The 17775-nt window shown below is 25.0% G+C and overlaps 2 protein-coding genes across 5 annotated transcripts in view; both read right to left on the bottom strand.

Moving 5' to 3' along the window:
* The window catches only part of LOC100214874 (RNA-binding protein 34), a 28471-nt gene extending 27312 nt beyond the window's left edge, over window positions 1–1159 (bottom strand). Inside the window, exon 1 of the mRNA XM_065804531.1 lies at window positions 909–1159. Coding sequence (XP_065660603.1) covers window positions 909–1109 — 201 coding nt within the window. The 5' untranslated portion in view covers window positions 1110–1159. The remainder of the gene's footprint in view (window positions 1–908) is intronic.
* Window positions 1160–1631: 472 nt separating this feature from the next.
* LOC105849422 (BRISC and BRCA1-A complex member 2) overlaps window positions 1632–17775 on the bottom strand; it is a 74448-nt gene continuing 58304 nt past the window's right edge. For 3 of the 4 annotated variants that reach the window (XM_065804528.1, XM_065804527.1, XM_065804526.1), the window contains 3 exons: window positions 8470–8552; window positions 7098–7248; window positions 1632–1760 (listed from right to left, as the gene is read on the bottom strand). In XM_065804528.1, the coding sequence (XP_065660600.1) occupies window positions 1706–1760; window positions 7098–7248; window positions 8470–8552 (289 nt within the window). In that variant the 3' untranslated portion in view covers window positions 1632–1705. The remainder of the gene's footprint in view (window positions 1761–7097; window positions 7249–8469; window positions 8553–17775) is intronic. The other variant, XM_065804529.1, reaches the window with a different exon arrangement.

Raw genomic sequence — 17775 nt, 5'->3', positions numbered from 1 at the left:
ATCGGTCAAAAATGAATGTATAAAAATGGTAAATCAAATTTTTATTTTGGGGGTGACCTTTTTTTGTTGCAGAAAGCTATTTGGGCCTTTTTTCATGATTTTAGGTAAAAGTTCATCGATTTATGATACAGGAAACATTTTATTTGAAAAAAAATTAAAAAGTCATATCCCTAATATACACACACAGACATATATATATATATACATATTTTAGTGATTCTTAATTTTTATGGTATATAGTATAAATATTTAAGTGATCCTTTATTCTGATGCTATATTTATTATGAAATTTTTGTTTCTTTTTATAAAGCGATGAATACTAAAGTGTTTATCAAATGTTTATCAATTAAAACATATAATATAAATATAATGGAAATCAATACAATTTAATGTTTTATAAGAAAGGGTTTAAAATTATTTAAAACAAGTTTTAATCATTTCCTTAAAAAACAAATTATTTCTGTAAGCAAAAATTATAAATATAAAAATATAATTTAATTAAGTAAAAGAATAACTTATGAGATTTTTTTGTACCTAAATGAACACTTATCACATTTTTTGTACTTAAAGAGTTCAGAACTAATTTATTGTGATATATAATATCTAAATAGTTTAATCCAGTATAATCTTCATTGGTTTCAATTTGTTGCCTTTCTTGAACATCTTTATTGTCATCCACAAGTAAGACAAAATCATAAAAAAAAAATTTAAAACTGATGTTGTTGGTTAACCTTATAAATAAAGTAGTAAACCTTATAAAATAAGTCAGAGGAAAGCTATTATAATCTCATGTGTAATAAATCAATTAATACAAGTCATTGAGTAGAAATTAACTAAGATGTAAACAACTCAAAAAGCAAATCAAAAGTTGTTGAAAGTAAAATTAAAAAACAACCAAAAATGCTTACTATGTATTCTTTATACAATGCTTCTAAATCACCACTATTATCTTCTATTGTTTTAGAAATAGATTTTTGTGAAAATAATTCCACTAATGCTTGGTTTGTACATTCTTCGGGTTTTTTCTTTTTCTTTTCAACCTTTTCCAAATCAGAAGCTTGCAAGACTTGCTGAATCATCCCAAATTCATATTTGTTTTGTGATGCCATTTTTATAAAATAATTGTTGACTATTTATTGAAAGTTTATTTATATAAGAGTTACATTTATATACAAAAGCAAAAAAAAAAAAAAAAATTATGTGTATAAATATATATATATATATATATATATCTATATATATATATATATATATATATAGATATATATATATATGTAAAGTAATATATTTCATAAATTATAATGAAGTAAAACAAAACTAGTAATTAAAAATATATATACTTTTTATTCATTTAAAACAAACTTATAATAAATATTTTCAAGATATAAACATGGTTGACATGCCTGCATTTGAGAGAGTTTAAAGAGGGGTTTGAAAGTTATTTAACTTATATTTATTTTATTATAGATAATATATTTAATTATTTATTCCTTAAATAAAAATATCATTCAATTATTAATTAGTGTTAGGAAAAAAATAAATAAATAAAATAATTAACTTTAAAAACAAAAAATTTAAACCTTCAGACCTAAATATGAAAAACAAAACTGTGAAAAACAAACTTCATCAAGTCAAATGTTGTTTAGCGATTTCATCAAATAAATATCAGTTTTTTTCAACTCACTTTTATTTTAATTTTTAGATTTTATTTCTTGAAACAGCTTCGTTTAAAGGCTTCTATATTATCCACCATACATTTTCTATAAAAAAACCAACAAATGAGTTGTTACTTTATTTATTCTACAAAGTATAAGCAGACTTGGTTGACAATACCCTTTACTTTATATATATATATATATATATATATATATATATATATATATATATATATATATATATATATATATATATATATATATATATGTATATATATATATATATATATATATATATATATATATATATATATATATATATATATAGATAGTTAAGGGTATTGTCAAGCAAACAAACAAGATGTTTTATTATTTTTAAATAGTATGACACCAAAACACGTTTGGTGTCATACTATGTATTATTTTAACTATTTATTATTTGTTAGAAAAGCGATTTTGGTTTATATAGTAAGAGCCATTTTTAAACTAATTTACTCTCAAAATTTTTTTGTTAGCAACAAAATAATATATAGTAATATAATCAGGGTTCGAAATAAGTGACAGACATTGGGCCTCTTAGACTGTTTTTGAGACTTGTTTGAGGAAAGGAGCAGGGGAGGGGGGAGGGAGGGAGGATAAAGCAACCAACCATTGTTCATTTTTTTCTGACAAAATGAGCAACGGTTGATTGCCCTCATCAGGAGAGTCTTCAAAATCATCTGAGGGGCAGCAGTGTTTAGGACCTATTTCAATCCCTTAATATGATAATATATAATATATTAGAGCATATTTTATATACTAACTACTATTTTACTATTACAAATTTGGTTTTATAAGTACGCTTGTAATTGCATTTTTTTTATATATGTAAAACTAATGTGAAGAAAATGATAAGTTGAAATACCAAGAAAATTTGTTGAACATTTTGATATTCACACTTATATTGGATAGGTTTATCTGACGAATTTAAAAATGTTAAAAAATTCTTCATCTAAACACCATTTAGAGATGTAGAAGAGATTTTGTATCAATAAGTGAAAACACAATGTTAAAATTAAGTTTGATAAATTATTTTTTACCAAAATAAATATTTATATTTATAATAGATGCAGGTCTGATTATCTTGAGTTGGACAAACTCACAGTAATGGCAAACTCAGATGTGTAGTACAGACTCTGAAAGCATGGACCTGTATATCACGCCAGGTTTTTGATGAAAGGAACTTACTTCATGAAGATGCTCCTCTTATTGGATAACATTCCCAACTTCAGGGCCCAAGAGAAGAAATAGATCAAAGAAATAGACTACTTCACTGCAATGTTTTGCACTAAATGGTTACACTGAATAAAAATTATTCAAGTATATTTTCAAAAAATTTATCAAATATAAACCTAAAGCAAATATAATAAAGTTACTTTCAACATACATAATACATAACTTATTTTAAAAGGAGTTGATCAAAAAATCCCACAAAGAGAAGATGGGACACAAAGAGAAGATAAGACACAAAGAGAAGATGAGACACAAAGAGAAGATGAGACACAAAGAGAAGATAAGACATAAAGAGAAGGTGAGACACAAAGAGAAGATAAGACACAAAGAGAAAATGAGACACAAAAAGAAGATGAGACATTTTCCTTGTAGTCAACAAGTTCAATAATGAAAAAAGAGAAGAAAAATGATTTTGAAAAAGTTCTCTTTGAATATCTGTGCTAAAACTATTTTTTTATGTTCTGGCATTATCGAAAGATAATTAACGCTGATAAACATTTAAAGAAAGATGACTATATACGGTTACATTAAAGAAACAACTCTAACTCATTTTTTAAGACAATTCTGCAGCGGCTATAAAAGTTAAAATATGACCATAAACACTAGAGATATGGAAAAAGACTGTTTAGACTATCAAAGAGTGAAAAAAAGGTAAAAAATCCATATTGTTTAGAAAATGTAGTTGTTTGATTGACTTATTATTTAAACAAATGAAGCTTTAGGTTTTCAATTTAATTCTTATGCATAAAATTTCCCAATAAAATTTTCAAAATTAGTGCAGGTAGTAAGAAGGGGGGCCCACAATTTGACTAAAAAAAAAGGCTCAAAAATAGCCTAAAAATCAGCTTTGGGCTTATTGCGGGGACTGATGGAGCAGTCCAAATGTAACATAAAAAATTAGTGCAGTAATATCTAGGGTGGGGCACCATATAAGAAACAATCTTAGTTGAAATTTTGAAAAGTCTTTTTTTTGAAACACCCATATATATTGGCTTCAGCAAGAATGGCGAGCAATCGCCTGCGCCTATCTCAAAAAAAAGCTCCCGCAAATATACATTATTTTTCTTTTCAATTAGCAAAATTTAATGCTTTTCAATTTCAGTCATACTTTAATTACATAGACAAAAATAGTAAAAAACTAAAATGACTAAAACTAAAAACTAAAAAATAGTAAAAAACATCGCATTTAAAATGTTGTTTTAATAAGCATTACATAATTATGCAATAATAAAGAAAAGCAAAAGCATGTTTATTCATTGTTACATTTTTTTTGGAGCATTTTTAAGGCAGAAAAGTTTGTAATTGAAGATTTTTTAAAAAACAAATACTTTTAACCAAACTTGATAAAATGACTAGTGTAAGAATTTCATTAAAAAACATCTGAAAAAACAAACAAACAGTAAAAAACAATAACAATAAAGAACTAAAGAGCTTTAGCTGTTTATAAAAAACTATTTAAATTTTATACTTTATATTAAAAAATTAAAATATACTTTTTAATACACAATATTTTTATAGTGGCGTTTTAACTAAGTATCTAAAATAGGACTTAATTAAAGTGAAAATGATAGATACACACTTATTTAAAACCTAAATCTTTTTTAATAAAGAGCAATAAAAATTTGTTCGTTTAAGTTTGAATTACGTAACACAAAAACAATTTTAAAAGTATTAAACTTATTCATTTATGTTTTATTTACCAAAATCTTTTCTTATAATTACTTGATTTCTCACTTGGAGCAATTTCAGTGCGATTTTTAAACATTAAAAAAAATGTTTTGCAAAAAAGAAAAGTAACAAAGGAAATTTTTAAATATGAAAATAAGAAGAAACGCTAAACAGAGTAATATTTATAAAATAAAAAATCTTTTCTATAAAATATTATTCTTTTAAACTTTTTAATCAACATTAAAAACATTTTCAATTAACATAAAACAAGATGTTTTAAATATTTTTAAAACAATTTTTGTTTTTTCCTTGATGATTTTAGTATCCCTTTGGTTATCCATTAGAATAGAAATAACTTAGAATTTATTACTTTTACTTTTAAAAAATTAGTTCAGATATAAATCATAAGTATTAATTTTAATGTAAAAGTGTTCAACAATAAGCGTGTACAGGGAATAAGTGTGAAAGTTGAAAAACAACTAAAAAAAAGGTACTAATTTACTGAGTATGTAAATTTGTACTATTTACTAAGGTATTAAGTATTAATTTTAATACATTAATATAAGAATACAAAATATTTCAAAGAAACTAATTTATTCCTGTCAACATCTAATAAAATTTCAAATTTTTGTTTTTGTGTTACTTATAAGCTTGCGCACAGAACATCAATCAAAACTATTTGATGCTTTTTAACTGACATTTTCAAATATTTAATGCTTCTGCATTTTTTTTTTGTTTTTTATTCATTTTATAATTACCCAGTACTATGCAATAATTTTCAATTCTGGGCAGTTTAGAGGATTTGCTATATTAGCCACAAATTTCACCTCATTTTGTTTATACCATCATATAGGCAGTTTGCTATAATGACTTGATAATAAATCAGGTCAGAACACATGTTTATAATCATTTGATTTAGTTATGGAAGATGTTTTTTTAAACACTCTGTAACATATTTTACCAGAAAGTGTCAAACCAGAAATATAGGGTGCTGATTTTTTGTTATACCCACAAATACCTTGCCAAATCAAGGCTTTTTAGGTAAAATTATCGTGTTTTGTGTATTTAAATTTCTTATCTGCTTCTCCTCTACATCTTTATGATAGACAACACTAGGAATTTGCTAATGATCATACTTCATATAAGTTTCATCATCTTCAATAATTTAGAAATTTTTAGAAATATAATTGTCATACAACTTTCCTCAACTGGTTCTTGCACTTTTTTCTGAATTTCAGAATGATTATACACTTTTTATGATTTTAAATCTTGAAAAACAAGTTTATTTCAAAATTTTACAGCAAAACTATGAGAAAATCATTTTCATTTTTAAAACTTATTTTAAGTTTAATGGGTCAACTAAAACATTTATTTTTGAAAGTGCTACTTGTTGCGAACAAAATACAAACAATTAAAAATATATTAATACAACCACTAAAAAAATGACATGTTTACTCTTTCACATTTATTTTGTGTACACACTTTATAATTACAATTTTTTTTAACAGAGCGTTTAAAAAATACTCAAAAAAGACTATGCTGTCAAATTATACTTGGCAACTAATTGGCAAATAAATAGAAAAAAACATTAATTTTGAATTAAACTGGTCTATTCTAAAAACTGTGCCTGCCTAAAATAACATTTCTAAAAAATGTATACTATGTTTACAAGAAAAGTTTGAAATTATTACTTATTAGGATCAAAAAAATTTACTAAACAAAAAATCTGAAATAAATTCTAAATGCAGACATGAAAATAAGTACCTTTTAAAAAAATATAAAAACAAATGACCAAACTAAAATTATACTAATCCTAAAGAATTTTTCTCATAATCAAAATTTTTTAAATCTAATGTAATTAATGTAACTTCCTGGTTACAAAATAACTACTGTTATTATATAATTAATAACTCCCAACTTCCAGTCACAATCACACAACTTTGTGTGTACATATTTCTCACATCTTTAAATTTTTGAGCTCAGTACTCTTTATGAGTCTCTTAATTTTATTCAGGTGACTGCTGTTATTTTTGTTGTTAAATTCTACTAGTTCTATTAAGCTGGCTTTTTACTTCACTTGAAATTTTACTTAAAAAGTTTAACTATGAAATTTAGATCTCAAAACTGGGTTATGTAATGACACTAGAATGAAAGTTTGTGCTCTTCAAAATAATTATATTAACGAAAACGTTTTGGCAGGTTTTTTTGGTGGTAAATGGGTATTTTTTTCTTGAACTTAATTGGCTCCATCAGATTCTAATTTACCTTTTGTTCTAAAACATTGTCAGTTAGATTACATTTTGATTGAATTTACTTGAAACAAAAAATCCAAAGATTTTATTGAATAAGGAAATAAAAAAATAGTTAAATTAAAAAATAAATTTTCATTCCATAACATTAAAAATGTATTAAAAAATATTCCTCATCTGCATGGTCATAAAAACATGAATTTTATATTTCAATTTTGTTATTATAAAATTATTTAATACAAAAAAGACATACTTGATGTTTTCCAAAATATCATTTGTTTCCATTTGAGGACAGAAACTTAAATCAGTGAGAGAAAATGTGTGTACACTTTTACTTTGGATATTGTAAATAGATTGCATAACTAATATTGGTTGCTCCAATGGGTAATGCACAGAAAGGACCACTAAAACAAAATCAACAATTACTATTGATGTACGATTAATGCTAATTATTAGACAAATTAAACATAACAACAAAAGTTTTCTTTTCTTCACTTTATTTACCTTCTTAAGGTCAGGGACCACTACAGTCAAGTAGGCTATTCATTTTTTTTTTTTTTGAGGCCACTGAACAAAGAAACAAGTTTTCATTTTAATTAATAATTTTTTATCATTTATTCTTAATTTTATTATTAACAATGAATTATAATAAAGTATAACAATAGATATAATAGTTATAATATTTTATAATAAAACAACATAGAGTTATTTTTGAACTATTTTTTATTGCAAACTCAGGAATGGAAAATAGTATTTACACTTTTTCCACTTTCACAGTTTTTGAATCACTAATTAGTAGTGATGTACCGATGATAAAGGCCGATTGCGGCTATTAATAGGGTTCAATGTATGTATATAAAGGCAATATATCAATATTAGGTATGAAATTTGCATATATTAGTTGCGCCTATGCACTAGTAGTGGTTTGGCCTATTAGCTAATGTTGATGCCTCAACCAATAGCAATTAATTGGCTTAACTATAGCCAGTTAATCCACCAATTATTGGCTGATAGTTAAGCTGATTAATTGCCATTGGCCAAGGCATTGACATTAAATAATAGACCAAACCACTACTGGTGCATAGACAACTTATATATGCAAATATACCTAAAATACCTAAAATTAATATATTACCTTTATAACACACATTAAACCTTATTATTAGCCACAATCAGCCTTTTTTATTGATACATCACTACTAACTAGTTTCTATACATATGTATAACAACTAATTAATAACTAAAGCTAATACTATATGATTTTATTTTTACTTTTAATCAAAAAACAAGAAAAAACAATGAAAACTATTTATTTTTAAAAATTTAAGATAAAAACTAAAATAAAATTAAAATAAAAACTAAAAACTCTAAGAAAAAAAAACTTATTTTAAATTTAAAGATTTCTTACTTTAACTTAGTACTACTTAAGCTGCAAAAAGGAAACTTAAATTTTAAGAGTAAAGATACTATTTTGCTTTCCTCAATAAAAAAATTTAAAGTTCAATAATAACTTTGTTGTTTTTATTATAAAATATATTTAAGCATACAGTATATATAACAATAGTTTTTTTTTTCCATGTCAATATTTAAACATATAAGAAAATTTGTTGAACAAAATTACACACCTTTAAAGACAAAATAAAAATCATTTATTGATATTAGAAAGGATGCATCAAAGAATCTTCTGTTATCATATTCAATCAAGCAACTAGAATAATATAAATCGAATACAAAAAAACTCAAAGTAAAAGGAGTATGCACTACTTTGATATCTTTTGGCCCATGTCCACGCCAATCTGATCGTGTTTAGATTTTTACACCAACGAATCGAAGTGTCTTATGGATTATCTATTAAAAAATCCAAGCTCGATCAGCTTGGCATTATAGTTTTCAGGTAATTTATATATATATTTATAGAAATTTATATATATATATATATATTTTTTTTTTAGAGTTCAAAATTATTTTTAAGTTGTAAAATGTACTTTTATATTGTTTTCTAACATCCTTGAGCGTAAATATGTTTAAAAAAAAAAAAAAAAAGGCCAAAAATGAAAGTTGGACATACTCCTGTCCATATAATGCAAAGTTACTTTTATTATTATTGCAAATTTATTTATTATTATTGGAAGACCACAAGCTATTTTTATTATGTAAAATAAATATGTTGACTATATCAAATAAAAAAATATATGTAATATACAGCAGTGTTCTAAAGTAAAACAAGAGTATAAACAAGGGTTGAATTAAGTGGTTTTTAGTATCTGGAAAAATATCTGGACTTCAAAATTTTGGTTCATGCAAAACCGTTAACTTTGTTTTAAAAAATATTTAAAAACAAAGTTGTTTTTAAAAGTATTTACAAACAAAGTTTATGGTTTTGAAAAAAAAAAAAAAAATTGAAAAAATTAACACGCATTTTTCTGGACCATTCATAACAGTTTAGAAATGCTAAACTGTTTATAGAGTACTAATATATTTTTAAAAGTTACTAAAGTTTTTATTATTATTTAAATATCCATTTTATTATTTCTAGAAGCATTTCTACTTCAATTAAAATTTAGTATTACTAATTTAAATAAACTTTTATTCATAATACCTTGATTGAGTGTTGTTTAAACAAACAATAAATTATAAATGTAAGCTATAAGTGCATTAGAAAAGTAACAGTGTTATAGTATTATTACTTTTTAGTGGACATAGTGTTTTTACTTTTGTTGTCATAAATTTATTGTTTTGTTTAGATGTTCATGACTTTTTTGCTAACAAATTTAAGTTACTTTGCCCAATGAAAACAAAGTACATGGTTTTGCATAAACTAAAATTTTGAAGACCAGATATTTTTCCAGATATTACAATTTACAATCTCTTAATTCAATCCTTAATAAATGGACATAATTGCTGAATTAAAAATTTCATCATATTTAATGGAATGTGAAAATATTGATTTCATATTTAAAAACAAATAAGCTTTAACAAAATCTAGTTTTAAAAAATCTTCAAAGCTATCTAATCTTAAAAGCTATCTAATCTTCAAAGCTATCTAATCTTAAAAGCTATCTAATCTTCAAAGCTATCTAATCTTCAAAGCTATCTAATCTTCAAAGCTATCTAATCTTAAAAGCTATCTAATCTTAAAATCAATCAATCATTCAATCAATTCATATATTCTGAAATAGTTGTTACATTCAAGGAAGTTTACAAATAGTAAATATACTAATCTTAAGTAAAAATCTTGCAAATAAAAGCTGATAAATATATTATTAATGCTAATAGTAACATTAATCATCCAGAGCAGTAACAAACGAACATTAAAAGTTGAAATAGTAAAAATACTACTACTATCAATAATAAAAGTGGTAGTAGTAACAATAATAACAATACAATAATAAAAATAAAATGATAAAAATAAAAATAATAAAAATTTAATATTAGTGACATACATAGACACATACAAATACATACATACAAACACACACACTTATGTTCACAAATACATATAAAAACATATACTTATATCCCCCTGTATTCAATACAGGTATGTATACAATAATTGTATACATACATAATATACACACATATATATAGATTCATATATTACATACACACAAATATATGTATATACACACATGTACATACAAATACATACACATACGTAAACACATACATACATACACATATACAAACATAAATACATATACACACATATGATAATATTATTTATGTTTAAGAGTATATATATGTATGTGTGTATATTATATACATATACTCATATATATATATATATATATACACACACAAACACACACATATATACATAAATACACATACATGTGTGTGTATATGTATATGTATACATATATATATATACACATACAAATATATACAAACATACACATACACAAATACACATCCATGGATACATATAAATATAGGGGAAAGGCGCCTATGATGGCATAGCGCCAATGATGGCATACCAGTCATATTTTCATAAATATTGGTTATGGCAAAAAAGTGATTTGACCAACATGTTTATACTGACTTTACAATAATTTTAGTAAAAATACGTCTCTTATTCACAAATTTTGCTTTTATAATTAACAAAAATCGATTTTGGGATGTGCTGTTGTATTTTTAATCCCTTTCAATATTTAAGATTGATTTTATTATCAACTGTGCAGAAATGAAATTTTCATGCCTTTAATTTCCAAGTTTTGTGGATTTAGTAAAATACTTATTTTAATTTTATCTTTTGAACAAGGCAGACATAGCTTGTTTAAATGAAAATGATGACTTCTTCCTATGATGGCATACTGACGAGTTAGGTGTGTTGCAATATTGACGAGTTGAGAAAACCTTTTTTCTTTCATAAAAACAACATATTTGTTAGGGAAGTAAAAAGGAATTTTTACTTCACTAAAAAATTTTTAGTTCAAAAAACACATAAAACGCAATATCTCTTATGCGCATGCGCGAAATTCTACACTGCTGCTGTATAGCACGAAAGAGTTAATTAGGATGATTACACATTGGCATTTCTGAGGGAAGACTCTAAGGTCAAATTAAATTGTCAAGTTACCCTTGATGCTAACAAGCCCCATCCTCCCCTATGCCATCATAGGAGCAGTAGTTGTCTATGATGGCATACTTGTGCTTTTTTTTTTTTAAATAAAAATAACTAATATAAAAATAAAATTGGTAAAAACTCTTGGGGTAATTATTGTTCTACATGTAACAAAGAATGTATCCATATCAAAACTTTTGTTCATGGTCTACAGGATACTGAATAATGAAGCTTCAAAGTTAAGTATGCCATCATAGGCGCCTTTCCCCTACATACATATACACTCACACTTACTCATATGCGCTTATCACAAACACTTATACACTGATACACATATCTTAGGATTTATTAACTGTATTTAATTAGGAAGGAATGGAATAAGTTACTCCTAAAGACATAGATTAAATGGAGAGCTTTTAGGCCATAGGGAAGGTTATTCCAAGATTTTATACTTTGGTTTTTATGGACTTATATCCATAAGTAACAGAACGATGTTTTAAGACTACTAGATTCGGATTATCAATTGATCGAAGATAGTATTGGTATTTGCATTTTTATGGGAAGAAATTGTTGAAGTTAAGAGGTAGGCTTTTGTGTTAGTGATTCCAGACAAACTGGCAATTCAAGAATTGAACAAGGTCACAAAGATTAAGGATCTTAGAAGTAAGATTAAGCACATTAGGATTGAATTTCTAAAAATATATTATTTTTAAAGCTTTGTTTTGAAGATGGGATATCCTTAAAACTGCTTGCTGTTGAGATTGTCCCCATATTTGACAAGCATATCGTATATGAGCCAAAAATGACATAATGGCGAACTTTAGCCAGCATTCCATTTGATCTGCCTAACTTTATGGCTAAGTCTTTAAGATGGGATACAAATGATTGGTTGGAATCAATTATAGCTCCAAGATATTTGATTGAGTTTACGAGAATATTTTTCTGGCCACTCAATCTAAAGTTTAAATTTTTATTGTTTGTTGTTTTATTAGATTTGTATATAACTAGTTCAGTTTTGCTACAGTTGAGAGAAAGCTTATTTGAGCGAAGCCACTAAACTAGATTGGCAAGATCATGATTAATGTATTTGGTAAGATTTGTTGATAATGAGCAAGTTAGTACCATCAGCAAAGTGGTAAGGAGTTGCAAACTTAATTGAGTTATTAAGGTCTTCAATGTAAAGAAGAAAAAATAGTGGTTCTAATACTGAGCCTTAAGGGAGACCATTGGAACAATTTATTTGAGTAGATTATGAAGATAGGAAGTAAACCATTTAAGAGGTATTCCTCTGATTTCTTGACTAGGATAGAATGATCTACTGTATCAAAAGCTTTTCACAGATCTACAAAGACACCACATGCAAAGTTTTATTCATTAAGAGCTTTTCTAATTGACTCAGTAATTTTAATAAGTGAGTGAGTTGTGGAATGATTAGCAAAAAAACCATACTGGTGTTTACAAAGGCACTTAAATTTATTCAAAAATCAATAGAGCCTCCATAGTTTTTTAAAAGAGTTTGCTTAGGTTAGAAAGAAGAGAGATAGGTCAGTAGTTAGATATATCCATTTTAGTACCTTTTTTAAATATTGGAATGACTTCAGCAACTTTGAAAGCATCTGGGAATAAACCATTTTGAAATGAGTTTTTATAATAATACTGAGAGGTTTAGAAATTATATCTGGAATAAGTTTAAGAAGGAATGTAGGAAGGCTATTAGGACCTTTTCTAGTTTTTAAAAGCTTTTTCTAGTTCTAAGAGTGGTTTTGATAAGACTAGAGATTTTATTCTCTGTGACAGGATCAATAAAAAACGAATTAGAATTTGGAGAGTTGAGATATTCAGTAAATTTGGATGTTGAAGGTATGATTTTGTTTTAAAGTTTGCATTAGATAGTAATAAAAAAGTTGTTTAACATATTTCATACATCAGTTTGATCTGTGATGATATTTTCTTTCAATTTAAGTTTGAGAGTTGAACTATAGTAGGAAGGTTTTATATTAATGATTTTTTTTATCCCATTCTAATTATTCATAATATTGTTAAAGTTTTTACTAAAATAGGTTGTCTAATAGGATTTTTTACTAAACTTTAATAGATTGTTGATACTGTTTCTATAAAATTTAAATTTAGAAAACAGTTCATTTTTAGTACTAATATCTCTACATTTTGTGCAATTTTTATATAGTCTGTTTTTAATGGAAATAGATCTAAGTCTCCCATTGGTGATCCATGGTTTTGATTTAAGTTTGATTTGCTGCTTAGTAGTTTTTTGTATGGAGCATGCTGGTCCAATATGTTTTCAAGTCTTTAAAAGAAAACTAATAGATTGATTTACATCATCATTTTTTTTTATATAGAGATCCCAGTTAATGTTGGAAATATCTCCAATAAATATATTTTTGTTAAAGTTCTTGAAGCATTTCCTGTAAGATATACTTTTTTTAGGGTGGTTTATTTTCCTTGGAATCCAGATAAATTGAGCCCATAGATCATCCTAGTCATATTTTAAAAATTTGAAAAATTGTTTTGATAAAATATCCGGAAAAAATCAGGAATTTCTTTTTCTTATTTTCTTTTTAATTTTGTTTTTAGTTAAGTTGTTTCTAATTTTTTTTGACACTTTTCATAATTTTTTCTATGAGTGATGAGTCAAAAAGCTTAAAAAACAAATGTATTACAAGAAATATACTCAACTTGCATGTATTGAAAATGTTTTGGATATTCCGAAAAACTTAAAGTTAAAAAAAATATACAGAATTCTGTATATATCTGGGAAAAGATATTTCCTGATTGAGCCATATGATCAGATATTATTATTATAATAGCAAGACTGCCAGAGATTTGTTCAGGTGAATTGAAGTTTATAAAAATGTTATCAATAAGTGTCTGTGATTTAGCTGTTATGTATGTTGGTGGAATTATAACAGGGTGTAATAAAAAAGAAATAAGTGAGTCAAGATAGCTAGATATAAGATTCGATTCATTATATCTTAGTATACCCATATTGAAATCCCCCATCAGAAAAATACTTTTTTTTTTCAATACTCAACTTATCTAATAGTGGAGTTAAACAATTAGTAGTGAAACCATCTTGATTCATAGAGTGATGTCGATATATGCAACCAGTTATTATATTTTTTAAGTGAGACTTTATAAATTCAGCAAAAATGGATTCAAGATACTTGAAAGAGTAGATCTTTAGATTGTTGCGAATTATGTAATTTAAATTAGAGTTTAGATATAGAAGAGCACCCCTTTTTTAGCCTCAGTGGGGCAATGCTCAATGTTAAAACCATTTATAGATATGCTTGTTATATTTGAATCATTTACATATAAATTTGACTCAGTAATACCTATTGCCACAAGTATTAAGAGTGCTAATAAAACTGCAGAGATCATCAATGTGATATGGTAAGAAAGCAATGTTGAGATGAATATAAAAATCTAAATTAGGATTAATTTTTTTTATTGAAATCTACGGTGTCATAGTATTTACAATAAATTGAAACTTGGGAATTATTTAGATCTGTAATTATTTTTTATGGACTTGATGTATACATCAATTATACATCACACTTTAGCCTCAAGAAAATATAGTAAATTAGTATTCTTATGTGATTGTGTGTTTGATCAAGCTTTAAGTCAGATAGAGAGCCAAATGAAATATTCTTAGATGACATTATAAGATATTAGGAGTGTAATATAAACAAATATTCTTAGATGACATAATAAGATATAAGGAGTGTAATATAAACAAAGATTCTTAGATGACATAATAAGATATTAGGAGTGTAATATAAACAAATATTCTTAGATGACATAATAAGACATTAGGAGTGTAAAACAATTTGATTATATTTAGTATGGACCCAGAAAAAAATGAAGTTTGTTAGATGAAATATAGCTTGTAAACATTAATGTAAAATAATAATAAATTCAAAGAGATGAGAGATATTAATGCAGTGGCTATATACATAATATAAAACATTAGCAACTAAGTATATAACAATAATTAAAATAAAAAATAGCAATAAGTATATAACTGTAATAAAAAACAAACAATAAACAGTGTTTTAAAAAAGAAAAATAAGTAATTCAAGTACATAAACAACAATATCATGCCAATATAGATACCAAAATATCATAGAAGTAGTAATGATAAATGAATATAAAGGTAGTACACTTAATAAAAATACGCTTGTAATAATCCAGAATAATAAGTAATTAAGTTGTTAAAAAGTTAGAAAGAAAAATAAATAAATTAAAAAAAAAACAAACTCAGCAAACAAGTAAACACTTTCAAAAAGCAAGAGGTCTCAAATAACAAATAAATACTTTGAGATAACAAGTAAAATCTTGATATTATAGTCAGGACTCTCAGAGGGTCATTCCATTCATCAAACTTTTTTCTGACTTGTAAAAATTCTTTACTAAGATTTCTTGGGTCACACCCTAGCCAAAAAGTCCTATAAGACCTAAAGAATTTTAGAGCAAAAAAAAAAAAAAAAGATAAAACTTTGATAACTATAAACACATTTAACTTATGTGTTTAATGGGATTCAAATCTGAAATTTTTTGTTCCAAATTCTTATAGGAACTTCTATTGGACTTTTTGACTAGGGTCTTCCTGCTAAAATAAATCCATCTTTAAGTCATTGAGTCATGAGCATGAAACAGCATAGCATTTTTAATAATATCTTGTAAGTATTTTTGTCGATAAGCTCATGAATGTGGATAGGATCAGCACAACCTCTACTGAATAATCCAAACCAAAACATTTTCAACTACATGCAGTACCGTTAATATAATGGTCTTTATATATATTATATAACCTTTTGAAAGATAAACATATCTATAACCACAGATCCAATAATAAAATAATATTTAAAAAGTCCAATAAAACTAATTAATGTAATAAATTTATTGTTGTGGATTTCAATTCGCAGAATTTGCTAGAGCAAAAAAAAAAAAAAATTTCTTTTCATAAAAGTTTCCATGGCCATCATGCTAACCATTGGTAAGATAGCGACAAAATATTTTTTTTTAAAAATGAAAAAATTAATTGTTAAAATTACATTTTTATTAGTGCATACCCCACTAAAAGTGGGGGTCAGACTTTACATTTTTCCAACTTTCAGTTTTAAGGATTTTTTTATATTATTGTAGCAAATATTAGCCAGGTTTCAGAGTGCCACAATTTGTTATTATTGTAGGAAATATTAGCCAGGTTTCAGAGTGTCACATTTTGTTATTATTGTAGCAAATATTGGCCAGGTTTCAGAGTGCAAATATCAGGTTTCAGAGTGTCACATTTTGTTATTATTGTAGCAAATAATAGCCAGGTTTCAGAGTGTCACAGTTTATTATTATTGTAGCAAATATTAGCTAGGTTTCATAGTGTCACAGTTTGTTTTAAAATTAAGTTCTGTTTAAGGAAACATTTATCAGTGGATGGAAAATTATATTTAAAAAATTTTGTTAATTTTTTTGATGATTAAAAAAAAAAAAAAAAACTAGCTTAAAATACTTTTTTAATTTGTGATAACACAAACTGTTCAACATTTTCTGTTTAAAGTTAAAATGACATGTTAATCACGGTATATATTATTATGGGAAATTATGTCTTATGCCATTGGTTTTAGGTCAACTCTACTAACAAAATGCCAAACAATTTAAAAAAAAATAACCTTTTTTGCAATTGTTTGATGAGTATTTATTATTTAAAAACAATTTTGTTAGACGTTTGATCAGAAACCTATTCAATAATTTGTGGGAAAGTTTCATCTCATTTTGGATTTAAAATAAATAGAGAAAATATAAGAATTCAAATTAGCAATCTTGCCAAAAAGTACAGCGAAGAAACCAAAAACAAAATATTGAAAAAATTTGTTTAAAAGTTAATTTTACAACAAGAAATGTGACACTATCTTGGTAATAATGCACAATATATATATATATATATATATATATATATATATATATATATATATATATATATATATATATATATATATATATATATATATATATGTATATATATATATATATATATATATATGTATATATATATATGTATATATATATATATATATATATATATATATATATATATATATATATATATATATATATATATATATATATATATATATATATATATATATATATATATATATGAAGACCTCAGTGGAAAAACCGGCGTTGTCACATTTAAAAAGTATTGAGAAAGTATTTGTTGATCATTAATAAATGTCTTCATTTAAAGCAAAGAAAAAAAAATTTTTGTATAAAAAATTACAAAATGTTTTGTTTTGAATAAATTTTTAATAAAATAATTATAATATAAATTTTTTTAAATTGCTTAGTT

This window comes from Hydra vulgaris, chromosome 09 (assembly GCF_038396675.1).
Source record: "Hydra vulgaris chromosome 09, alternate assembly HydraT2T_AEP".
In the NCBI taxonomy this organism is placed as follows: Eukaryota; Metazoa; Cnidaria; class Hydrozoa; order Anthoathecata; family Hydridae; genus Hydra; species Hydra vulgaris.
This window is presented reverse-complemented; position numbering and strand designations above follow the sequence as displayed.